At 40.0% G+C, this 27,807-nt stretch overlaps 1 protein-coding gene across 4 annotated transcripts in view; it reads right to left on the bottom strand.

Moving 5' to 3' along the window:
• Positions 1–27,807, bottom strand: part of ULK4 (unc-51 like kinase 4) — a 594,792-nt gene that overhangs the window by 491,188 nt on the left and 75,797 nt on the right. For all 4 annotated transcript variants that reach the window (XM_078073211.1, XM_036080328.2, XM_078073222.1 and 1 more), the window contains exons 18-19: positions 13,436–13,543; positions 6,457–6,540 (exon numbers count right to left, since the gene is read on the bottom strand). In XM_078073211.1, the coding sequence (XP_077929337.1) occupies positions 6,457–6,540; positions 13,436–13,543 (192 nt within the window). The remainder of the gene's footprint in view (positions 1–6,456; positions 6,541–13,435; positions 13,544–27,807) is intronic.

Genomic DNA, 27,807 nt, shown 5'->3' with positions numbered 1-27,807 from the left:
GTCACCTTTCTCACCCTCCCTTATTCCATGCACATATAAAACATACATCATGTAAATTCATTGCCAAATATTCCTGAGATCAGTACAGCAATGATCCCAAGGAGGGAACTACTCCTTGCTACTGTATGCAAACATGAAGATCAAAGCAATGGAAGGGAAATTTGTCAGACTCAGAGGGGGCCCAATCCAGAAGCTCATGGAAGATCATCAAGAACAAGTACCCTCCTATATAAGAAATACCACCAGGTGGGGTGCCCAGACCTTGACCAACACCAAACCACTAAAGAGTAGCACATGTGAGATTGAAATCCACATCTTCCGGCTCCCAGTTCAAGGTCTCTGAAATGCCAGCCCCAATTCTGAAAGTCAGTCAGTATCATGAATACCTTTCCTTCCACACTGCCATACTCCTTTTTCAAGAGTCACACCAGATCTTCCTGTTGTTTTTGTGGTCCACCCTATGTCTCTTACTCTCTAAATACTTCCCCTCTCTCCACCTAAGCACTGCCATCTGTAACAAGGACAAAAACATCTAATTCACATCTCTATCACCATTGTTAAAGTTACAGAAAGCATGTTCAGAAAGTAGGTTGATTGTTTAGAAAACATGGTCATAATATCTTAGGTAACTTTAAAAAAGAGAAAACCTACTGAAAACTATCTTAACAAACTCCTGACAGTCTCAGTGTCAGTCCATAGCGTCCTCTCCCAAAGTGCATCCCACAACATGGCATAGGGTAAGGTGGGTCTGTGGGCAAATTACTTTGAAAATGTTGCACACACTATCCCCCCAAGTAGAGTCAAATTACAAGCTCTGAAAAGTCCTAAACACACACACACACACACACAACTGTTCAACCTTGTTTTATCCAGTGTCTCAATGTATTTGACTAGAAAATGCTTTATTCTTATAACACTTATAAATATCTCATGACAAAGCCAATTTCTATGCATAATTAACAAAAAATATATATATTTTATTTATTTGACAGAGAGAGACACAGCGAGAGAGGGAACACAAGCAGGGGGAGTGGGAGAGGGAGAAGCAGGCTTCCCGCGGAGCAGGGAGCCCAATGCGGGGCTCGATCCCAGGACCCTGGGATCATGACCTGAGCCGAAGGCAGGCGCTTAACAGCTGAGCCACCCAGGCGCCCCAAAATATGTATTTTAAAACTAAATTTGGCTTCTAAGAAGTCTACATATCAAATTAAAATGAAGTAAAATTTTTGTACTGCTTTCTTCCCAAAGCAGAAATTAGAGAAAGAAAGAAAAGGGGTAAAACCTGGTTTTCACCAGGTCCATAATCAATGGCCCATATTCAACAAGACACATTACGAAGTTTTGATGCAGAAAAAAATTCAGTAAGTGAGGCAAAAGAACATCTCACTACATTTAAAACAACAGAAATAGCACAGCAATGTAAATGTACTCAATACCACAGAACTATATATACTTAGTGGTTAAAGTGGTTAAGTTTTATGTTACATGTATTTTACCACAATTTTTTTTTTTTTTTTTTTTTACATCTGAAGAGAAATAGGACAAACCACATTCTTGACGATAAGGTAATGCAACTTCGTTATTTTAACAAAGAAAAAAAAAGGCAATAAAATCGCACCCACCTGAAAAAGTTTTAATCATCCATAAACAACCTGGATCAAGGACAAATTTAAAACGAGAACTAGGGACTATCAATAAAATAGCAACATTGGAAATACTAACATGTCAAAACTAGTGAGATACAGCTAACACTAGAATGAGAGAACAATTAATAGCCTAAAATGTATGTCTTAGTCTTAGTCTTAGTCTTAGTTCCTTTGTGTAGTCTTAGTGACTACACAAAGGAACCAAAGCAAATGAAGTTACAAAAACAACAATAAAAGGCTGGCACACAGAACTAAGGATAAAAACATTTCTTTTTCCTAAAAAAATGAAGGCAAGGCAGTGTCTTAATTCATCTTTCCCTTTCCTGTACCCAGCTAGGACATAATATGGGTTTCATAAACGTTAGCTGTAAAGAATGAGACCTACATCTGAGAGAGTTAACATAAGCAATAAATTAAATATGTTAGCTGAATGTCATTAAGAATTCAAAGGAACTTCAGTTACCGTAATTCAGTTTTTTTTTAATCAAATGTGTCATTCTCCTATTATTAGTCTTCTCATTGAGTAGGCCTTCCATTTTCTACTAATATCCACTAACTCTCCTCAAATTTATTTACAGATGTATTCTTAACATCCCAACAGGTGCAACTGAAGAGGTGAATGTAAAAACTATATACAAGTGAAAGGAACAAAAATAGCTAAGAAACTCTTGAAAAAGATTACATTAGGGCACCTGGGTAGCTCAGTCAGTTGGCCATCTGCCTTTGGCTCAGGTCATGATCCCAGGGTCCTGGGATTGAGTCCCACACATCAGGTTCCCTGCTCAGCGGGGAGTCTGCTTCTCCCTCTCCCTCTCCCCCTCTCCACTTCTCGTGCTCTCTCTCAAATAAATAAAATCTTAAAAAAAAAAGATTATGTTAGTAGGGAAAACTCCCCATATACTTGAAAATTATTAAATAATAGAAAATATTCATTTGGATAGTATGGCACAGAGACAGATGATAGACCAACAGAAACAAATAGAGCCCAGGAAGAGACACTGATATGACAGGGGACATTGCAGAGCAGTGGAGAGAGGGTGACCTTCTCATTAAATAGCACTGGGAGAACAGAATACCCATATTACTTTTAAAAATAAAACTACCCATACATAGCACCACACACACAAAACAATTGCAAATAAAGTTCTAAATAGAAAAAGGGAAAATAATAAAGCTTTTAGAAGAAAATGGAATAGACCATCTTAATGATGAAGTAGAGAAGCATTTAAGACCCAAAAAGCACAAATCGTAATGAAACAGATTGATAAATTTAGCTACATTAAAATGAGGAACTTCTGCTTATCAACAGACACTGTAAAGAAAATGAAAAGCACAACCACAAATCATAAAATATCTGTAACACATATAAACAACAGAAGATTAATATCCAGAATACATAAAAATTCCAGTGGGTGGAGTGCCATGACATCTGCAATTTTTTCAAACAGTTCAGAAAATAAAGAAATGAATAAATGAGTAATAAATGAATGTACACATGAATATATATACCTATATCACAACAAAGCAAGGAGAGCAAAATGTTAAAAACTGTTGAAACTAAGTGATGGAAATAAAGGTCACCATTAGAGTTTTCTTTCCTTTTCTAATATTTCAAACATTTTATAACAATAAGCTTGCGGTAAGGGAGGCAGCATACAGAATTCCTACAAAGCAGTAGAAAACCAAAAAAAAAAAAAAAAGATAAAAAAGGATTGTGATCCTATTAGTAATCACAAAAATGATTATTAAAACTATTATGAGAAAATATTTAATGCCCCCATGAAATTGACAAAAACTTAAAGTCTGACTATATCAAATGTTCAAGATGTGGGTTCAGGTGTACTCCCATACCCTACTGGTGGGAGTATAAACCGATACACATGTGTGTCTGTGTATACTGAGGCATATTCCAACTTACTACACAGTAGTATAAATGAACAACAGTTTTCACAATTAGCATGTATCAATCTCGACCTAACATTAGAGCAAAAGAATTAAGTCTCCACAGGATTTGGTGCCATTTATTTATATGAAGTTTAACCTTAAGAACCAGTCAATGAAATATCTAGCAATACAGGGGCACCTGGGTAGCTCAGTTGGTTAAGCGTCCAACTCTTGATTTCGGCTCAGGTCATGATCTCAGGGCTGTGAGATCGAGCCCCACATCAGGCTGGGTGTAGAGCCTGCTTAAGATTCTCTCTCTCCATCTCCCTCTGTCCCTCCCTCTCAAAAAGGAAAGGGGAAAAGGGAAAAGGAAAAGGAAAGGCAGAAAAGAAATATCTAGCAATACAAAGATGGAAACACGATAAAGAAAAACTTGGGAATGTTTATCACAAAGTCAGAATAGTAGCTACTCCTTGAAAGAAAAAGTAAGCTGCAATCCAAGAGGGACAGAGAAGAATTCTCTAAGCCACCAGCCTTTTTTTTTTTTTTTCCCCAAGAGAGTGGGTGTATCAAAGTGTGTGCTTTTAACCATACATATAAGCATACACATAAATTTCACATGCTCTTTTGTTTGTGACATAAATTTCAAAAAAGAACCTACATTCAGAAATACCAGTAGGTGCTAGGAAAACAGTTTTCCTACCTGGAAAAAAGTTTTTAATTGTTGAAAATAAGAGGCTTAAAAATTATTTACCCTCAACTATGTCCTAAAGACATTAGACCTATATGTTAAAGAACTGCTACAATTGAGTTATTTTTATAAAAACAGAAACCCTTTTTTAGGGGGAATATAATCATCCCTTAATTTATCTGTCTTATAGAGACAATGTTAGAGTTCAGGCTTCCCCCACTATCCAAAAGTACCATGTTTCTGTGAAACCTTTCCTAAGCCCCAGTGGTGTAAAGCAAAGAGCAATTACATAAATAGACAAGATTTTGAGCATTCCCAGACCCCAAAAATAACCTCTCTCAGGCTTCTCTGATACCTTAGGACACATCTTGTTAACGGATGGAGAAAATACATCAAGACAAAGCACAGGTGCTCAACGACACGGTTCAAAGCCATAGTGGCTCGATGCTGAGATGCTGAGTGTAGTTCCGGGGAAAGGAAGGACCATGGCGGGGCTGCTCTCCCTGTCTTGCGGGGCCGGGGAAAGCCTGCTGTGTAACAACTCGTTGCAAAACAAACCCTGAATGCTATTTTTGCTTTTTGCTTTTTTTCGTAGAAGCAGAAATCCTCTTTCCATTTCTTTCAATTAGAGAAAACAAGTGCTAGCATGGGTCTTTCGTAAAAGTGAAGTGGTGTAACGTGAACTTTTGAAAAGCAAGGGACACGGGCATGTGCTGTCCAAGCACATATCTAACTGCTTTTCAGATAGACAACAAGATTTTCATAAATTAGAGAGTCCTGGACTTCCTTCCCTCTTCATGAAAAATACACAAGACCTATTATACATACCAAGACATTGAAAGGTACGTGTGCTACTAAAATACAAAATGTCATTATAAATATTAACAATAATTATTTAATAACAATATACATGGATATCAGACATTCTTCTTCATATTACATGTAGAGTGATAAACACAGGAAGGGGTGGGGAGAAGATATTCAATAAAGGATATAACCCCATGGACTAGAACTAATCATCTTTTACTACACATTAATCTAACTTTTAAAAATTAAAATACAAAGTTTTTAAAATTTCTTCACACTATTAAGAAAGTTTCTAGAAGACTCCTTTCTCCCTTGAGTTCCCATATTTTGTTCTTTCATATTTATACACTCAACATATTCCACTTTGTATTTTTATCTTATCTCCTGCAAGAGGTGGGATCAGTGTGTGAAGAGAATATTCACCTTCTTCATCTGTGTGCCCCCAAGTGTGCCTAGCTTGAGGCCTTGAACAATAAACTAAAGCATGTCTTGTGACTACAGATAAACATGACTTAATTCTTGTATTATTGATAAAGTAGAATTTACCGGCTTTATTCATATCCCATAACGACGGCTGACAATGCATTCAACCCTACAGGCTGGGAGTGTTCAAACTGCACTTCTGGATCACTAGGGGTAAAATCTCACAGAGCTCTTCTCCACTTGCAACATCATTCCATTTCCATACAATGCAGCAAGTAATGAACTCAAAAGGAAGATGTTTATTGTGACATATTTTTTCATTCCTTAAGGAATGTTTTTCACCTATGGCTTTGCCTTGGGTGAAACGATGTCAAATGGTTTAAAGAAACAGAAATTGCAAACCTTTTAGGTCAGCTACTAAATCCTTTACATTGTAACACACAGGAGCTACACATCCTGGTTGGTTGGTTGGTTGGCCGGCTGGCTGGTTTTCAGCCATTAACAATGGCATGAGAAGGACAGTGAATAAATTAAAAAAAAAAAAAAATCACATAATAAACACTACTTAATATTAAAATCAATGGATACTAGTGGGAGCTTCCTGTTTCTGAACTGCAAAATGGCAACCTGACAAGATAATCATGGGGCTTTTGAGGCTCACAGAAAATTCCCTGCATACACCTTGCTTATGAAACTGGTGTATCAATAAGTTTAAAAGCAGGGGAGGATTAAGAATATGTTAGTAAAAAAGCTACTTATGTTGTTTGTGCTTGCTATCATCTTTTAAAAGGCAAGACATTTTTGAAAGTGAAGGAGAAAGCTAGTTCATTTTTACACGTGCTCCGCTGTAGGTCACTTGCTCACGGTGGCTTGTCGGGATTATTTAAATTCAAGAGCAATACTTGGTTGACAGGCTCCTCACCGCTGCAGGCTACAATCCGCACACAGTGCCTGAAGGGTTATTACAATTGCGGGTGTCTACAGAGAACAACAAAGGAGGCTTACCCCTTCCCGAAGGCACCTCATTAGCACCGTGTATGCAGCCAAGGGGACAGCCCAGCATTCTCTAGGGTTCTTCTTTTTTTCTTCCTAAAATGAAGTGGAAGGAAAAGCCGTGAAGCTAACAGCACAAAAGATATTAACCCGTTCAAGAAAAAGGCAGTTTCAAATACACAAACTATCTAAAACTTCTTAATATTCTATTTAAAGTATTACAGATTACCTGACAGTTCTGACCTCGTTAGGAGGTCTTTTACTACATTGTACATACAAGGTATTTCTCTTTCTCATCATATTCTATATGATGTTCATCAGACTCCTTCATCAGAAACCAGACGAAAAGAAGTGAGAAATGACAATATGATCCAGTTGGTAGAGAAACTACTCTGTTGATAATTGTAGATGATAATACAGTTATTCCTACCTAAAAGTTATTACATTATCTGAAACGATTTGAAGGCATGGAATACACAGTTCTGAGGAATATTCAGGATGACCCATAAGTACAAGTAAAAGAGAGTATGTTACCTAATAAGACAATGTGTTAAAAAAAAAAATAAGCAAATGTGATTAGCAGGTCCACTAATTTTAATGATATCGGCAATGATTCTCTCACAAAAGAACCAAATTAGGGTAATAACCACTAAAACCCTCCTGCAGTGTATCAAATAAAATCAAAATATAAATCAGGTACCACAGAGAAAGGTGGGGAAAATTAATCTCTTTAAAGCAAAAGAAATTAGTTACCGTTAAGAGAAAATATTTAAGATTGTCCAAATTTTAGAACTGGTACCTTACTGATCCAAATGTTTTTTACACTTACGATGAGACTTACGACCCATTAAAACCATATCCTCACTTTTTTCCTTCTGTTTTTTGTTTGTTTTGTTTTGTTTTTCAAATCCTCAATCACAAAATTCCACACAGCTGGGGTGCTTGGGTGGCTCAGTCAGTTAAGCATCTGACTCCATCAGGTCATGATCTCAGGGTCCTGGGATCAAGCCCCACGTGCTCCCTGCTCAGCAGGGAGTCTGCTTCTCCCTCTGCTCCCCCATGCTCTCGTGCGCACGCACTCTCTCTCTCAAATACATAAAATCTTTTTTAAAAAATTTCAGTCATAATCGAGACATTATCATCCCAAGCTGCTGCTCCAGATTAAAAATCACTAATTCAGCACCCAATTTAACTTCCAAACACAATTTTCCTCCTTTCCAGCTCACTTATTCAAAACATCTACCACAATCTTTTTTTTTTTTTAAGATTTTATTTATTTATTTGACAGAGAGAGAGAGCAAGAGCAGGAACACAAGCAGGGGGAGTGGGAGAGGGAGAAGCAGGCTTCCCGCTGAGCAGGGAGCCTGATGAGGGGCTTGATCCCAGGACCCTGGGATCATGACCCAAGCCGAAGGCAGACGCTTAACGACTTAGCCACCCAGGCGCCCCATCTACCACAATCTGTCTGTAATGTATCACCTACCCTCCCTCCCGGCCACTTAGATGCCGTGGTCTACCATTCAATCACTCCTGCCAAAAGCCTGAACACCTCACCCTCCAACATGCCCTTTTCCCCTCTCTGGGGAAACCAACCCTGGAGGGAGCCAGTGGCTTGTCTTCTCCAGGTCTGTGCTCAGGCAGCTGGGCCCATAGAGGGTGGACCCCAGAACACAGAGAGTCCATGAATGACTTAGGCTTTGAAAGCCCAGGGACCTTCAATATCACTCTGCAGCCTCCCATTCGTTCCTCTCTGACCAATTCCTTCTTCGAAAGGACGACTTCACACCTGGGATCCTCCCACCACTGCACCTGCTTTCCTCCTCCTCAGAGATCATGGAAGTGGTGAGAAAGGAGCTCCCAGTGTTCCTACACCTGAAACTGTCTGCTACTTACACCCAGTGTTATACCAGGAGAGGATCCTCCACCCTTCCATGTGGGCTCAGGATCCCATTCGCATCTTGCCTCCTTCAGGGTCATTAGGTTATGGACTATCCCGTACCGCTCCTAAATTTTCAAAGTCCTGTCCACCGGGTCCTTTCCATTTCTGCTAGAATAGGCTAACTGTCCCCATCTTTCAAACAGGGCCCCCTGCAGCCCCCAGCCCCCCCCCACAACTTTTCACAACCATTCTCGTTTCACATTGCCTTTCCCAGCTTCCTCACCTCCTGCTAAAGCCTCAGCACACTCCAGGAGGCCTTCTTCTGACTTCCTCACTCAAAGTAAAGTAAGTAAGTACCTAAAACAGCTCTTGCTGAGTTTCCGGTGACTTCCATGTCACTCAGTCCAGCAGGCACTTTTCAGTCCTCCTTCATGGACCATAAACTACATTCAGCCCTATTGACTCTTTCCTGAAACACCCTCTTCTCACTCCTAACTTTGCTCCTACTTTGCTTACTCGCATTTGGGTTCAGAATATTTTCTTATCGTTCTCCAATCTATTCTCCACCTTTAAGCCAGAGTCATCTTTTTGGTATTTAAACCAGATGACGTCAATTCCTTTCTGTAAAGCCTTCATGACTTCCCCTTGCTCACAGGGTCAAGACGAAGACATCCGACTCAGGCAAGGAGTCCTTCCTGCACATGCCCTGGCCAGTCTCTCCAGCCCTGCCTCCTTGCTCACTTCCCTCCTGTTCCTGCTGGTCTTGGTGCAGGTCGTGCATTATAAAAGCACCCGCGAAGTGCCAGGAATTCTTCTAAACAAGAGCCACACAGCCATGAGCAAGACAAATTTTCTGCTTTAATAGTGCTTAGTGGGGAAAGAAGAGGAGGAGGAGGAAGGGAAAGGAGGAAGAGGAAGAGGTAGGTAGAGGAAGAGCCAATAAGACAAGTAAGTCAAGACGGTGAGGACTACTATAAAGAAAACCAGAGCAGGGTAAGGAGCCAGAGGAAGACCGTAGACAGGGTGGCTCCATCTCATACTGCACAGAGCCAGGAAAAGGCTCTCCGAAGGGGTCTGAACAGAGAAAACGCAAACATCTGGTGGGGGGAGGGTGTGAAATCACTGCAAGCAAGAGGAACAGTAAGTGCAAAGGCATTGAGGCAGGAATATGGCATGGTGGGTTCAAAGAGCTGTGAGGAGGTCAATGTGGCGGGAAGAGGAAGAGAGCAGGACAGCAGTGAGAGCTGAGGTCACACAGGCACTGGGAAGGCAGCCCACAGTGGCCACCAGGGCAAATGGTGGGATTTGGTGGTGCCAACAAGCAAGACAAGAAGCACTGGAGGGCTCTGAGGAAGGACGCCGTACTCTCTCATGTGTTTTTAACAGGCTCACTCTGGCTAATGTCTGGAAAATAGACTGTAATGGACACAAGAATAAAGCAAGGACACCATCTAAGAGTTCTTACAACAGACCAGGTGAAAGATCATTAATGGCTGGGCAAAAAAAAAAAAAAAAAATGACAAAATAGGAATACCTGGGCTCAAGGTGGGAGGTATCCTTGATAAAAGAAAAAAATACGTAAACCATAAATGTATTGCCTCCTAATGTTCTCTGCAGAATCTACTCTGGTCTTCCATCCTCAAGCTTGTCACCTTGGGCTGCTCCCAGACAGCCAACAGGACAGGGCTTAGGTCTCTGTATTATACACTCTTGCTTCAGGTCAGTCTCACTACGTCAGCATTGACCTGAGATTTTAAGGTTCACGTGTATTCAAACTGACAATGCCACAAAAGCCCTCATCTCATGAAAAGGTATTGATTTTTATGGATGCAGGGACATAACTTCCTTTTCTAGTTTGCTATCCTAAGTTGTAGTCAAATGCCACAGAATCATCCCTTTATGAAAATAGCCTTAGCTTATATCCAATTAAAACACGTACCAAAGAAAATGATTCTCTAGATCTACTTTTCAAAGCAAATAGAAATAGGAGTCTGTATGATTCCATTTATAAAATTCTAGAAAATGCAAACTAGTCTATATGACAGAAAGCAAATCAGCTGTTGCCTGGGAGCAGGAAGAGGGACAGGAGGGAGGGATTAGAAAGGGTGTGGAGAAACTTTTAGAGGTGACGGATATGTTCATTATCTGAACTGTGGTGATGGTTTCAAAGGTGTATACATATATCAAAATTGATCAAATTGTAATCTTTAAACATGTGCAGTTGATTGCATGCCACTTACATGAGTAGACTCTCAACCCTGATCAGATTGCAGACTAGGTACCTGACCCCTCTTCTAATAAAAGCAACACCTTGTATTCTGACATTCTTACAATGTATCAGAGATGTGACAGGAAAACAAAGAATCAAACCAAAAATTAGATAATCGCAAGCGTGAGAGCTCAACTGAGCACTGAGTTTTCTTTTACTCTGAGGGCCTGCAAAACTTAGTCAGTCTGAGCTTTGATGTCAAGGCCCTGAGGACTCAAGGTAAAGTAAAACTGCCTTTCACCAAACTTGGCACAGGTGAGGAGAGACAAGAGGGAGAGAGGGAGGGAGGAGGGAGCCCCAAGTACTGATTAAGAAATATATTCATTAATTAAGAAATAACTCCAGTGTATGTATTTCCATAGGCTATGCCTGGTTGGCTCAGTCAGTCCATAGGCTATTCTTAAAAGTGTACAACTATTGGGGCACCTGGGTGGCTTATTTGATTAAGCGTCTGCCTTCGGGTCAGGTCATGATCTCAGGGCTGTGGGATGGAGCCCTGTGTCAGGCTCCATGCTCAGTGGGGGGTCTGCTTGTCCCTCTCCCTTTGCTCCTCCCCCTGCTAATGCTCTCTCTCCCTCAAGTAATTTTCTTTTATTTGAGAGAGAGAGAGAGTGAGCACAAGCAAGGGGGAGGAGAGAGAGGGAGAAGCAGACTCCCCACTGATCAGGGAGCCCAATGAGGAACTCGGTCTCAGGACCCCAGGATCATGACCTGAGCCGAAGGCAGACACTTAACCGACTGAGCCACCCAGGCGCCCCTAAATAAATTTAAGGAGTGTATAACTATTAAGAGAAAAAAAGCAAGTTGTCCTAATTGGACATAAAAATGAATCAAAATAAGAATCTACATTTCTGTTTGCTCATACATACAAAAGTAACTTTGTTAATACAAGTAGGGATGTGATTAGACTGGGGAACGAGGCTTATAGGGAACAAAAATAGGAAAGCCACTTTCCCTATATACTTTTTTTTTTTAAGATTTTATTTATTTATTTGACAGAGAGAGACAGACACAGAGAGAGCACAAGCAGAGGGAACAGCAGAGGGAGAGGGAGAAGCAGTCTCTCCACTGAGCAGGGAGCCCAATGCGGGGCTCGATCCCAGGACTCTAAAATCATGACCTGAGCTGAAGGCAGACACAACGACTGAGCCACCCAGGCGCCCCCCCATATACCTTTCTTGACTTACTAGTCTTCTAGCTTCATGAATGTGTTGTCTCTTCAAAATATAAAATTACCTAAGAACAAATTCAACCAAAGATAGATGTACAAAAGTTTTATGAATAGAATGAACTAACTTAAATGAAAGTATTTCTAAAAATAGAAATATACGGAAGTGCCATTTTTATGCACTGGAAGACAAAATACCATCAACATACCAATACTTTCCTAACTGACACATGGGTTCAGTACAATTCCAAATATGCAGAAGACTCAAAATTATCAAGGTAACAGTACTTCCCAAATTGATCTGCATAGTCAATGCAATTTCTTTAAATGATTTGCAGAACTGGACAAGCTGATTCCAACATGCAAAGGGCCAAGAATAGCCAAAACATTTATGAAAAAAAAAAAGGAGGAGGACAGATTTGTTGTACCAGCTACCACTACTAATTATGCAGCTAAATGATTTTAAATAATGATGTTTTATAATAATTATGGTAGAAAGTCAGTTTAATTTAGATACTAAGGATACTCAGGTTATACAACATTTGAGCAAGATCTAGGACACAAAACATCATAAATACAGTGAGAGAACTTCCTAATCAACTACAACTTACCAGTACTTCTTTAAAACTCAGTATCACCAATGTTTATAGCAGCAACAACAGCCAAACGATGGAAAGAGCCCAGACATCCACTGACAGATGAATGGATAAAGAACATGTGGTGTACATATACAATGGAATATTACTCAGCCATCAGATAGGATGAATACCTACCACTTACATCAACATGGATGGAACTGGAGGGTATTAAGCGAGCAGTCAGTCAGAGAAAGATAAAAACCATATGTTTTCACTCGTACACGGAATTTAAGAAACAAAACAGATGAACATAAAGGAAGGGAAGGAAAAATAAGATGAAAATTGAGAGGGAGGCAAACCATAAGAGATGCTGAACCCTAGGAAACAAACAGGGTTGCTGGAGGGGAGGTGGGTGGAGGGATGGGGATAATTGGTGATGGGCATTAAGGAGGGCACCTGATGTAATGAGCACTGGATGTTATACGCAACTGATGAATCACTAAATTCTACCTCTGAAACTAATAAAAAAAAAAAAAACCTCAGTATCAAATGAATAACTCATAATTTATCATTATCAATTCAATAACATTCAGAAAAAAACACAAAAGAAATACTAATTTTTTTGTTGAATTCAATAGCACTTCAATATTGTAACTTAAATAAAAAGTCAAATTCTGTAGTCACAAACTCTCATGGCCATGTTAAGAGCTCTATTTGCACAAAGTAGTGTTTTTAACTGAAAGGAAGCTTTTATACACAAAGAACCAATGGCCTCCTCTTGAAGGAGTCAAAGATGGTAGCAATCTAGAAAGTAGTTTGGGGGACTTTTGGTCAATTGGTTTTTAAATATGCCTTGAGAATTTCCTATACTTCCTAGGAGGCAATGGGAGAGAGAGGGAACATGACAGACAGACAAGGATAGGGACAGACAGAAAGACACTGATAGACTTAATATTTCAGAGGTAAAATTTCCCCAGGGTTCCTTAGGTATGCTCTAAGAGGCAAAGTCAAAACAACTTTTATAGGATATTAACACTTGTCAGCCAGGATTTGTCAGAACAGGTCAAAGAGCAATAGAGTTAATCAGATGGTCTCACCTGAGTGGCTACAAGGTAGATCAGCTCCCCAAGGGTTGGTAAGAGGCACTGTTTTAATTTACTGTTTCTGAAGTTTTCCCTAATTAATTCAGTTAAGATAGTAATTGCCTGAAAAGGAAAAAAAGGTATATTAGTTCATATATATCTCTCAGTTCTTTCGCCTATATGTAAAAGAAAAGACACTCTATAAAATTCACCCTCCATTTTTATTTTTTTTTTTTTTTTTAAAGATTTTATTTATTTATTCACGAGAGACAGAGAGAGAGAGAGAGAGAGAGAGAGAGGCAGAGGTTGAAGCAGACTTCCCACAGAGCAGGGAGCCCGATGCGGGACTCGATCCCAGGACTCTGGGATCATGACCTGAGCCGAAGGCAGATGCTTAACCATCTGAGCCACCCAGGCGCCCCACCCTCCATTTTTAAAGACTAATTTCCAAATTATTTTCAAAATATGGGTCTTAATCCTGAAAAAAAAAAAAAATGGTAACTGTCCCAGATGAAGGTAAAAATATATCCAGGGAAAGAAATGCACATACATATATCACTTGTCAGTTACCACACACTTTCACTGTATTGCTGATCTGATGAGGTAACTGCTGCTCCATCTCTAAAGACAGGAAATGAAGGATGAAAGACAAACAGCAGGTCTCTGTCCAGTTCACTCAGACAGCCAGGATCCGAGCACAGATTTCACCATCCAGAGCCTACTATCCTCCAGCACACCCCAGTTTGAAAATTTCTTACACTACATGAAACTTTTAAATGATTCCTCTACAATTTTGAGAGTAGGAAATATACCGAAGTTTCAATATAATCCACTTTGAAATTCATCAGGATATTTTATCAGATCCAGTTAATTTCCTGGGAGTCATGCTAAGAAAATCACATACATACACTCATCGCCAGAATTCATACACCAGAATGCAAGTTAATCAAATCACAGTGTGACCATAAAGTAGAATAAAATGGGTTCAGAATGATACATATAGAATGGCCCCATTCTGAGATGGAAAAAATGTATATAAAGTAGTGTGGTAGCACTGCTCTAAAACAGTGTGATTCCAAAATGTTCAGTAACTCATACAAAAGTAAAAAGAAAATGAAAAACAGAAGAAACAAACTGCTCTAAAACAGATAAAACGGTTTCTTACTGTCAACAAAGGTTTAAGTAGAGAAACTGAGAATAACAGGGCGCCTGGGTGCCTCAGTTGGTTAAGTGTCTGCCTTCAGCTCAGGTCATGATCTCGGGGTCCTGGGATTGAGTCTTGCATCGGGCTCTTAACTCAGCGAGGAGCCTGCTTCCCCCTCTCCCTGTGACTCCCCCCTGCTTGAGCTCTTTGTCAAATAATATAAATAAAATCTTGAAAAAGGAAGGAAGGAAGGAAGGAAGGAAAGAAGGAAAGAAGGAAGGAAGGAAGGGAGGAACTAAGGAAGAAAGAAAAGAAACAAAAGAAAAGAAAAGAAAACTGAGAGTAAACATTTAAAAACTTCCAGAGCCATTTGACACTGCCACAACATCCAAGCATGTGATCATGGGCCTCCCTCTGTAAACAAGAGTAGACGGGTTGGACCTGCATGTGGGGTTGCTGCACAACAGCCATGCACTAGAGGAACACTTGTTGATGTGGTATTTTTTTTAAACAGCTTTATTAAGTTATAACTGACACAGAATAAACTGCATATATTTAAGGTGTACAATTAGGTACGTTTGACATACATATGCATCTTTGAAATCATCATCACAGTCAAGATAACAACACCTCCACATGTTACTTCAAGTTCCCTTGGTAATCCCTCCATCTCACTCCCTTTCATTCTTTCCCCAGACAGCCATTGATTTACTTTGTCATTAATTCACATTTTTCTATATTTTATGTAAATGGGATCATGCCCTATGTATTCTTTTTGGTCTGCTCTGTTCACTTAGCATAATGCATTTCAGAGTCACCCATGTTGCAGCATATATCAATAGTTTGTTCTTTTTATTGCTGAGTAGTATTCCCCTGAATGGATATACCAAAATGTGTAACCCCCACCACTCACTGCCTCACACACAATGAGTGTGAAGGAAAGGGAAACATATAAATCACATTAGCCCTTGCAGCAGGTCACTTCTCCTACAGTCTTCCTTTTCCTTGACCTTTACTGATCATCCACTAGCATTACATTGAACCATCTGAAATTAACAGCATTCAGACTTTTTTCTTTTTTTGTAACCTACAAACACAGAAATTTGTCACCAGCACTCCTACTCCAAAAGAACAGCTAAAGGAAGTATTCCAAAGAGAAACTAAATGATAAAGAACCTTAGAATTAACAGGAAGGAAACAAGAACATGAGAAGAATATAGGTAAATATAACAGGTTTTCCTTCTCTTTTTAGGTTTCCTAAACTATGTTTGATGGTTGAAACAAATATTATAATAATGTCTGATTTGGTTCTAAATGAATTTAGAGGACATATTTAAGACAATTATATAAAAATGAGGGAAATTAAAAGGTTGAAAAGGAAGGTAAGTTTTCTATACTTCACTTGAACTAGTAAAATGATAGGTTATGTAAAATTATACACATATGTATGTTATGTATATATATAATATCTAGGACCAGTAAAAATCTATACAAATACACTCTAAAATACTATAAAAAAATCAAAATTATAAAAAATGTTCAGTAACTCATACAAAAGTGAAAAGAAAATGAAAAACAGCAAGAAGAAACAAAATGGGAGACTTAATATCAAATATATGATTATATTAAATGTAAAAGGTCTAAATACAACAATTAAAAGACAGAGTTCATTTAAAAATATGACCCAACTTTATGCTATCTACAAGAAACTCAAAGATAGTGATATAGGCAGATTGAAAGTAATATATAACGTATATGCATGTACATACATATACATGTATATATGTGTGTAGGTATGTATACACACATGAATGTATACATGTATATATGCATATATATACATGCATTCATGTGTGTGTGTGTGTATATATATATATGGCATTAAAGCAAAACAGGAATGTATATGTTAATATCACATAACATAGATTTCAGAGCAAAGAAAATTACATAATAATAAAAGGGTCAATCCACCAATAAAATATACCAATCATAAATGTGCATGCATCATTAACAAAACAGCTGTAAAATATGTGAACCAAAAACTGACAAGTTATAAAAAGAATCAAACCCTCAATTATAGTTGCAGACTTCAACACCCTTCTCTCAATAATTGATAAAACAAGTAGGCAGAAAATGAGCAGACATCAAAAGGACCTAACTCTACACACACAAATTTGGCAACTTAGACGAAATGGACCAACCCCTTAGAAAACACAAACTATCACAACCCACCCAATATGAAATAGAAAATTATTTGCAGATGACATGATTGTCTTCACAGAAAATACCAAAGAATCTACAGAAACAAACTACTATAACTTATAAGTGAGTCTGGCAAGGTGACAGGATAAAATATCAGCATTCAAAAACTAACTGTATTTCTTCATATAAGTAATGAATACATGGAAACTTAAATTAAAAATGCCATTTACAATCACTGCAAATATTAAATACTTACATATAAGTCTAACAAAACATGTATACGATCTATATGCTAAAACTACACAATATTGTTTAAAAGAAATCAAAGAAGATCTTAATAAATGGAGAGATGACTGTGTGTGTATTGTATTTTCTGTAATTATGACCTTTCTGACTGGGGAGAGACTGACCCTCCCAAGGCTAGCCAATTCTTAGAGACAGCAAAGGCTCAGATTAACTATGTCTTTGATAGGCAAACTTGCCAGTCCGGACCCTGACACTCCTCTATCTGGCCCATACACCCCAGGAGGCACTATTCTTCTGCCTTCAGCATCCCAGGGCCAGTTACCACCCAATTAGAGACTATCCCTATAGCCCAAACCCTGCTGAAGTTACTCAAACAACCCAATCCTAAAATGTTCACCCTTCCTTTGCCTTTCCTGTGGAAACCCCAATAAAGGCCATGGCTTTAAGCATTCCCCTTGCTGCCATCTTCTGCCTCCTAATCACTGTAATATTTTTCCATGTGGCCCTGTGTGGCATGCCACGCCTGTCCCTAGGACCTGTGAATATAATAAACTTTATTTTCCTGAGCCTCTCCTCTGTCTCTTTTGGTGGCCAGTCCTGACTGACCATCTTATAAACAAATACAAAACAAAAGATATACTATGTGCATAGATAGAAAAACATAGTAAAGATGTCAATTTTCCCCAATCTGATAGCCCAGTTTAATGCAATTCCTACCAAAATCCCAGCAAAAATTTTTGTATCAACAAGATTATTCTAAAATTTATGTGGAGAGCACTTGGGTGGCTCAGTCAGTTGGGCATCTGCTTTCTGCTCAGGTCATGATCCCAGGGTCCTGGGATCGAGTCCTGTCGGGCACCCTGCTCAGCAGGGAGTCTGCTTCTCCCTCAGCCCCTCCCCCCAGCTTGTGATCTCTCTCTCTCACATACACTATCTCTCTCTCTCAAATAAATAAAATCTTTAAAAAAAAATAAAATTTATGTGGAAAGGCAAAAGAATTAGAATAGCCGAAACAGTTCTGAAAAGAAAAGGGGGGTTGAAATTATTTTACCTGATTTCAACACTTATTACATAGATAATGTAATCAAAACCATGTGGCACTGCCTAAGAGATAGACATATCGATCAATAGAACAAAGAATCCAAAAATAGCTCTACAGAAGTAGGGCCTAGTGATTTCTGACAAAGGTGCAAAGGCAATCCAATGGAGGAAAGTCAGCCTTTTCAACAAATGATGCTGGAGCAACCAGCTATCCAAAGGACAGAGGAAAAAAGTAAGCCTCTACCCAAGTCTAACACTTTATACAAAATACTAACTTAAAATGGACCACGGACTTAAATGTTTAATATTAAAAATGAAACTATAAAACTGGGGGGAGGGGGATGGGATAAAGTCTTCAGGATCTAGATAAAAAAGTAGACTTGACACCAAAAGCAGAGACATTATATCAAAGAAGATGTGCAGTTGGCAAATAAGCACATGAAAACATGTTCAATGTGATTAGCAATTAGGGAAACACAAATTAAAACCATAATGAGATATCACTACACACTTATCAGAATGGCAAAAATACAAAATAGTGACAACACCAATTTCCACCGAGGATGGAAAGAAACTAGACCACTCATATATTGCTGGTAGGATACAAAATGGTACAGACACTCTGGAAAATAGTGTAGCAGTTTCTGGGGGGAGAAAAAAAAACACTAAACATGTGATTACCCAGCAAACTGTACCCCTGAGCATATATCCCAGAGAAACTGTGATTTGGTGGTAAGTATACTCTTTACCTAACCCCAGATCTTAGGAACTTATCCCAGAGAAATGAAGACTTTCATTCACACAAAAACCTGCACATCAATGTTTATAGCAGCCTTATCCATAACTGTCAAAACTGGAAATGACCTGGGTGTCTTTCAACAAATAAATGGTTAAATAAACTGTGGTACAACTGATAACATGGAATACCATTCATCAATAAAAAGGAACTACTGACACATGCAACAACCTGGATGAATCTCCAAAGAATTACGCTAAATATTAAAAGTCAGTCCCAACAGGTTACATACCATATGATTGAATTTATGCAACATTCTTGAAATTACACAAGTATAGAAATGAAGAGTAAATTAGTGGTTGCCAGTGGTTGGGGTGGGGGTGGGACATGTGATAGAGCAAATGCATGTGGTTATAAAACAGCAATATGAGGGATCCCTAGGGATGAAACTGTTCTGTTCCTTAACTGTTTTAATGCCAATATCCTGGTTGTAACATTGTACCATAATTGTCCAGGATGTTACCATTGTGAAAAACTGGATGGAGCATAAGCATACATACATACATATCTTCTCTGTATTATTTTTTACAACTGCATATGATCTACAATTATCTCAAAATAAAAGGTTAAATTCTTTTAAAAAGTCAACCTCATACTAAATTTGAAACCTAGGTCCCACTTTCTGCTTCACAAAGTTAGTGTCAGGGATTTATAACATTTCTCCATTTTATAATCCACTGCCATTTTGTATCAGTGAGCATCGCTTGAAATTAAAAACATTTCAATGCTGCAGATCCTTAAAGAGATAAAACTGAACTGCCTGCAGCGTAAAAGAAATTGCTTCGGAGCTTAGTGTCTTATAAATAGACACACATCATAGAATCTATACTAGTAATGCCACAGCAACCTGACATGTCACCTGCAAAAGTTAACTCTGAATAGCACTAAACAGTACACAACTGATAATGTTTGTCTGCAATGTTATTTGTATAGATTTTCCACTTGCTATTTTTAAATTTTTAAAGGAATTTTAATATTAAAAAGGGAAAGTGTAAGATTAATAAATGAACATACCACATAAATGACATATACCAAGGAGAAAAATAAGTTTTAGTTGACCTCGGTACAATAACATTCGAAAATGCTGAAACTAAACAGAACAAAAAGGTTAAAAATACATTTGCTTAGTTCTTCTTCAAACTCAAAAAATCAAGTAACGTGTGGATATTGTTCTAATGCTTATTTTTCTATATTCTGTAAAAATGCACCTGGCCTCCTAACACTGAAACTAAGAGTCAAAAATACAAGGCATCTGAGTAGCTCAGTGGGTTAAGCGTCCAACTCTTGATTTCAGTTCGGGTCATGATCTCATGGGATCAGGCCCCGCATTGGGCTCCACACTGGGCATAGAGCCTGCTTAAGATTCTCTCTCTCTCTCTCTCCCTCTGCCCCTCCCCCCACCACACACACATGTTATCTCTATAAAAAAATTTTTTTAAGATTTTATTTATTTGCCAGAGAGAGAGCAGAAATAGGCAGAGCGGCAGAGGGAGAGGGAGAAGCAGGCTCCCCACTGAGCAGAGAGCCCGACGTGGGGCTTGATCCCAGGACCCTGGGATCATGACCTGAGCTGAAGGCAGATGCTTAATCGACTGAGCCACCCAGGCACCGCAAAAATTTCTTAAAGAAATATAAAAACAGGATATTCAAGTATTACACTACTATTGTGTTCATTTTTTGAAAAACCAAAGTAAAGAAAAACGAGCGGATGGGAGGGGTCTTATTTCTAGCATCATTATTAAGTGGAGACTAACCTTCTGCAACCACAGGCATGATTACTACAAATAATAATTTAAGATTGTACTATTTCCTAAACTACTTTGAAATCCAAACCCATTTTATACCAACTTTGACAAGGTGTAACAAGAGCTCTTTCAGCTTTATCTGAAGTCATCAGATTGAATTAAATAGTAAAATGTGCATCAGTCTTACATAGCCTGGACTGAGTCTCTTAGGTCAAAGGCAGAAAGACAGGAAGATGAATTAAGAATACCAAGGCTTAGAAGTTCTGTGGTTATAAAACTAATACTCTGACACTTGTACAGATATAATTTACTTGCTCTTGACCCTCAAAATAGTTCTTAAATGTTTGCGTTCAAGGTTATACAATTAAAAGCTACAAAAAGAAACTGAATTCAACCCCAGATCCAGAAAATATCTGGCATTTCCTATTTGGTCAGTGTTTTTAGGCCAAAGGGACCTCTTTCTAAACCCTACTAACCTGAACCTTGTTCAGCATTCTCCCCTAACCTCTGAAGAGGTATTCCACAATCTCAAGTGAACAGAGAATTCCAATTGATACCACTCTGCCCAGGCTTTTTCTTTCTTAGAACCCCACTTTCAATGTCCCCAACATAGCTAGGGCACATAAAATAAGAACATGATAAGCCTCACAGTCCTTTCTTACATTTTATTCGTATTAAATCTTAGATTCCCTTGGATCTTGCATTTCTGATTAAGTCTTGCCAAGTAAAATCACACCTGTAGACTTGAAACTTCAAACCCTTCATTCTCACAAGTGCTGGTTAAAAAAGTGAAACAGAGAGAGAACGAAGTCTTGACACACAAAAGCAGGCCAATGACGCAGAAGAAAGATGGAAAACCTGTTTGAAGAGAATATAATTCTGCTCTGTATTTAATAACTGAAAATGTTATTGCAACGAAGCACTGTTGTCTCCACGAAGCTCTCCTGGTGACAGCTTGACATCAAAGTTTTAACACTATCTTCTGCGGACATAACCTTTAATCTCTGATTCTCTACATATGGGTTGGGCAACTGCATTCAAATTGGCATCTAACTCCTAAAACCAGATAATGGGAAGATGTAGCAAGGACTACTAACTCGTCCCTCCCTGCTGAGGCCTAAATATAAACAAATAACATAACTGGTGGATTACTTCTCTTAAAGATAATAAACTGTCAGGAAAAGCAAATAAAACACGTAACTAGATTTCTTGCAGTCTTTTAGTCATACAGAAAGTTTTGAAGCACTAGGCACACAAACTTTATCAACTTCCCGGGTTGCTTGGGGGTTTTGTTTTTAAATTAGGTGTCAACAATTTTCATCTGCAAAAGAAATTTGTCATTTTTTGGTCACCAGTCATCCGATCCCCCTTCCTAATACCCCTGAACTTCCTTTTGGGGAAAAACCTTTCCTGTACTATTCTTAGTCTGAGGGATGACAAAACGGGCATTCTGCCCTCCAAATATGGAACCTGAAAGGGACCCTGGCTCCCTTCGGAAACATCTTTCTTCCCACAGTCTGGTACAGTCAAGGGAAGGCCACAATCTAAACTCAGCCTATGGGGCCCTTGCTCAGAAATCTGAACCTTGAGTGGAGTGACACAGAGTAAAGAAAATGATGAACTTCATTCACTCATTCTGGCAGTGCCCCAACGAAGACTCCAAGAGGGTCCTGCTCCAGAGGCCTTCCAGAGCTGCCAGGTCCTGACTGCTCCAAATCTTTTGGAGCCTTTGACCTTGCTCATTCCCTCCTAATAAACACCCTTTATACTTAAGTTAGGCAGAGTCAATCTGGAAAAGTGATACACAGTACTACTGCTGAGCAGTTCCCCTTCTTTCCTGGACACACACAAAGATTTCCCACCCACTGCCTTGGAGTTGGATGGGGTGGTGTGACTAGTTCCAGCCACTGGCTGAAAGTAGAAATAATGTAGGTATGCCCATGTGCAATTTTCCAGTCTCTCCTCCCCACCCCAGGAAACTCGAAAGCATTACGACAGATGGAGATGCCATATAGGATGGAAGCAGCCTGGAAGGCCAAGGTCAGCTGCCCTCAGAGCTACCTAGGCCTGCAAGAACAAAGGTGAGCCTGAGATGTTGATGATCTTCATTACCACAACATAAACTAGCCTATCATGAGACTGAACCCTCATTCAATTCAAGAAGACCACTCTAGTTATGCATAGAACTAAAGGAGTTTTCATACTTTAAAATAATCACTAATAAAACACTCAGTAAACTATTGCACATATATCTAAGGGTAAAAGATCATTTGTGTGGCAGCTAAGATCTGCCATCAACATTTACATCATGGATCTGACACCACGGTTGCAAAGCACCAACCACCAGAAAAGCACTGTATTAAAAGTATATGAAAAAAAAAAAAAAGTATAGGAATAGGGCAAATGGGTGGCTCAGTCGGTTAAGCATCTGCCTTCAGCCCAGGTCATGATCCTGGGGTCCTGGGATCAACTCCCACATCAGGCTCCCTACCCAGCAGGGAGTCTTCTTCTGCCTCTGCCCCTCCCCCCTGCTTGTGCACATGCTCTCTCTCAAATAAATAAAATCTAAAAACAAATAAATAAAAGCATATGAATAAATCTTGCTATTCAGATTAAGTTAAGAAATTAGATGTCAGACTGTAATAAATCTGTAGTTTGAAACCTGAGTAACCATTAAAATTCTTTTGTCCTTCCAGATGGATGGCAGACAACATATCCTAAATATTCCTTGCATTGAAAATAACAAAAAAGGAGCGCCTGGGTGGCTCAGTCGTTAAGCGTCTGCCTTCGGCTCAGGTCATGATCCCAGGGTCCTAGGATCGAGCCCCGCATCAGGCTCCCTGCTCGGCGGGAAGCCTGCTTCTCCCTCTCCCACTCCCCCTGCTTGTGTTCCCTCTCTCACTGTGTCTCTCTCTGTCAAATAAATAAACAAAATCTTTTAAAAATAAAAAGAAAAAAAAAAGAAAATAACAAAAAAAGTCAGGTAAAATATTTTTAAATATCTTTATTAAATGCACAGCTAAATTGGCAAGAAATTAAGGAAACCTGAAAGACCAAAAAAAGAGAAAAAAGAGGAAAACAGAGATATCAGTAAGCACTCAAGATACTTTCACCCTGGGGCACCTGGGTGACTCAGTCAGTTAAGCATCCAACTCTTGATTTGGGCTCAGGTCATGATCTCAGGGTTGTGGGATTGAGCCCCACATCGGGCTCCACACTCAGCGGGGAGTCTGCTTGAGATTCTCTCTCTCCCTCTCCCCCGCTCCCTCGCACTCTTTCTCTCTCAAATAAATAAATAAATAAATCTTTTTTTAAAAGATACTTTAACCTTGGTGGCATGTGCTAAATCTTGGTGACCTTGAAATAACCTTTTGAAATGGAATAAGAGACAAATCTTAGGCCCTGCCCATAGTGTGGCATCAAATATAGGAGACCATTTACATTCAGCTGAAACCCCAAGGAGGTAGGAATAAAACGTGAACCAGCCTGCAAAAGAGGATGGTAAGGAATCTTGAGATCTTGCTACTGAATGAAGCAGTGGGGGAAAAAAAAAATCTTCCTTGAGCATTAAACCAGGTCTGAAAAGCACATCTGCAGGTCACATTCACATTGCCTCTCACCTGGCAGACCAGAGATTCAAGCACCTGGGAGTTTGCTAGGCTGACCAGTGGCAACATGGCCTTAATGATGGTCTACAGTTAATGAGGTCAAAATGCTAGGATTTCCCCAGCAGATTGTAGAGCAGTGATTCTCAATTTTACTGTGCTTCATAATCACTGAAGAACTTGTAAAAACACAGTACTGGGCTCCACCCCGAGTTTCTCATTCAGTATGTCTGGGGTGGGGGCCTGAGAATTTGTATGTCTAACAAATCGCCCAGTGGTGCTTAAGCTCTAAGACACCAATGAAATCACTACTGCGGGACTCAATATTGCCTGCATATTGGAATCATTTGCAGAGCCTTAAAAACTATAGATACTGCATCCAGCCCCAGAGATTCTGGTTTAATTGGTCTAGGGTATAGCCTGGACATCAGAATTACAGAGACCAAAGTCTGAAAGCTCAGAGGACTGGAAATGTTGGAATGGTTCTACAAAATGCAACCTGCCCAAGCCACCCTAAACCACCCCTCCCAGGAGGGCCTGAAAAACATGCCTTAGTGAGAGGGGCACCAGCACCTTTGAGAAGCTCTTGGCTATCCTTGACAGGCCAGAGTGGACAGTAGAAAGTACAGACAATGGAACTGGGTTCTCTGGTCACAATGTGAATAATGGGATCTAGCAATGGTAGAGGCCAATGAGCACTTAACTGTAGGCACAAGTGCTGCAATGAGTCACACGGCAATCTGGTGATCAGAGTATTCTGACCCACTGGAATCCAAGACAATGGTAAACTGGCCATCAAATCAGCCTACTAAGGTGATGATTGACACATAGTAAGAAAATTTCTAGGTCTACTGGGCAGAAACCTAAGAAAAGTCCCCATACCAAGGATTCACAGCCTCTCATCCAGATCCCACACCCAGGCCCGTTCACAGATCCAGAACTCCTCCACTAAGCTAAAGGTCCCTTCCAAAGAGACCTCTAAAAAATGGCCACAGTGAATGCTGTAGATCTTCCCCCACCACTTTTCTTCCCCAGAGAGTCCTCAGACATTTACCATGGGACTGAGCACTGGGGAAATACCCAGACCCTTTGAAGTTATTAGATACTGGCTCTGAACTTGGGCTGATCTCTGGAGGCCTCAGAAGCCACTATACTCCAGCAGTCAGATCAAGAAAGAGCTTATCAAGGCCAGGTGCCACATGGGATCTTACTAAACCCATCTCACATCTGTCCAGTGGGCCCATGGGCCTATCCTTGGTTATTTTCCTAGTCCTAGAACATACAATGAGAAAAGATACACTCAGTAACTAGTAGGATCCCCACAATGGATTCCCACCCAGTGGATTGAGGACTACTCAGAGGACAAAGAGACAAAATGGAAGCTCCTGGAACTACATTCAACACCTGCCCTGCCCACCCATCCAATGACAGTAAACCAAAAGCAAGCCATATCCACAGATCAATGATTAGGAACCAGTGCCACCAAAGACTTGAAAAGTGCAGGGATGGTAACTTCTATCATATCGCCATTTAACTTGCCTGTTAGGCCAGTACAGAAGCCATATGGGTTATAGTTACTGCAAATTTAATCAGCTGATGATGCCTATTGTAGCTGCAGTTTCAGATGCGGTATCTTTACTGAAGCAAATGAACATAGCCCCTGGCACTTGTTCTGCTTTCTTTTCATTCTTTTCCATTCCAATCAGTAAGTAAAATCAGAAAGCAGTTTCCACTTACCAAACTGCCCCTATATCAAGTCTCCTGCTTTGTCATAATATAGTCCAGAGGGACTCCCTCATCTTGATAATCTGCAGGATAGCATATTGTTTCATTATACCAGTGACATGCTAACTGGCCCTGGTAAGTAGCACCCTAATTTGGATGCCAGAGGGTAGGAGACAAGTCCTGCAAAAGTTCATGGTCTATTTCACTGGTGAAGTACCTAGAAATCCAGTGGTCTTGGAGCATTTGATAATATTCCTTCTAAAGTAAGAGAGAAGTTGCTGCATTACCCACCAAAACAAGGAGGTTCAAAAATGGGTGAGTCTGTTCGGATTTTAGAGGCTCCAACCCATTTACTGATCATTGATAAGGCTGCCAGTTTTGAGAGGGGCCCAAGAAAAGGCTCTACAGCTTGTCCAAGCTAAAGTACAAGCTACTCTGTCAGTTGGGTCTCAAGACTCAGCAGACCTAATGCCATTGGAACTGATTGTGGCAGATAGGGATGCTATATAAAGCCTGTGGCAAGCCCTAGCAGCAGAACCATAGCATAGCACAGATCCCTAGGATTTTGGAATAAGGTCTTGTTCTGCCCTCTGTCAATAACCACACTCCATTTGAAAAGCAGCTCCTGGCTTGTTCCTGGACCCTGGTTGAGACTGAATGCCTGACCTTGGAATAATAGGAGACCTGACCTACTCATCATGAACTGCATGTTACCATAACATTGGTTATACACACTAGCATTTTATTTTTAAATTAAAATGGTAAGACCAGGCCCAAGCCAAGCAGATTCACTTGCTCCATGTGCAGGTGACAGACTCCTGTGGTTACCTGCTCAGCTGCCTCTCCCTTCCTTGACCCATTCTCGTGACTTCCTAGGGACTTCTATATATTTCCTCTCTCTCAGGAGAAAAAAAGCATAAACCTGGTTCTCATATGGATCTGCATGGTATGTCAAAATCAGCAGAAAGTGGATGGCCACTTCACTGCAATCCCACTCAACTTGGTGCACAAAGACAATGGTGAAAGAAAATCCACTGAGTAGGCAAAACTTTGGGTGGTACACCTATTAACAGAGAGAAATGGACTAAGGGATCGATCTATACCAACTCAGAGGCAGTAACTAACAGGGGTCAAAAACCTAGAAAGAACAAAATTATACCCCCCCACACAAAAAAAAAGGAAAATCATAAAGTGGGGGGAGAGAGGTATAGATGGAAGCCTTCTAAATGGGAACAGCATGTAAATACATTCATAACCCACCCCCATAAATGCCCACCAGAGGGCATCAGTAGTCAGCTGGAGGGGCGCCTGGGTGGCTCAGTTGTTAAGTGTCTGCCTTCGGCTCAGGTCATGATCCCAGGATCCTCGGATCAAGTCCCGCATCGGGCTCCCTGCTCAGCGGGAAGCCTGCTTCTCCCTCTCCCACTCCCCCTGCTTGTGTTCCCTCTCTCGCAGTCTCTGTCAAATAAATAAACAAAATGAAAAAAAAAAAAGTAGCTGGAAAAGCAAAACCATCTATGGATGCCAATCAACATCCTTCACCAGTTACCCTGGTGCTTGCTCAATGAGCCCGCATACAAACTAAACAGCATGGAGGCCAGGCTGGAGGCTATGCCTGGGCCAACAACATGGACTTCTGCTCACCAGGGATGACTTGGCCACTGCCACTGTTGAGTTCCCAACCTGCCGTGAACAAAGGACAACACTGAGTCTTGATGTAACTCCATTCTCTAGAGGACCCAGGTGGTCACCCAGTGGCTGGCTGATTATACTGGAACTCTCTGATCATGAAGGGGACAACATTTCGTCCTCACAGGGACAGATGCCCATTCCACGTATGAATTAACCATCCCTGCCCCTGCACTTGAGCCATCTCTACCATG

This window comes from Halichoerus grypus, chromosome 1, assembly GCF_964656455.1.
Source record: "Halichoerus grypus chromosome 1, mHalGry1.hap1.1, whole genome shotgun sequence".
Classification (NCBI taxonomy): Eukaryota; Metazoa; Chordata; class Mammalia; order Carnivora; family Phocidae; genus Halichoerus; species Halichoerus grypus.
This window is presented reverse-complemented; position numbering and strand designations above follow the sequence as displayed.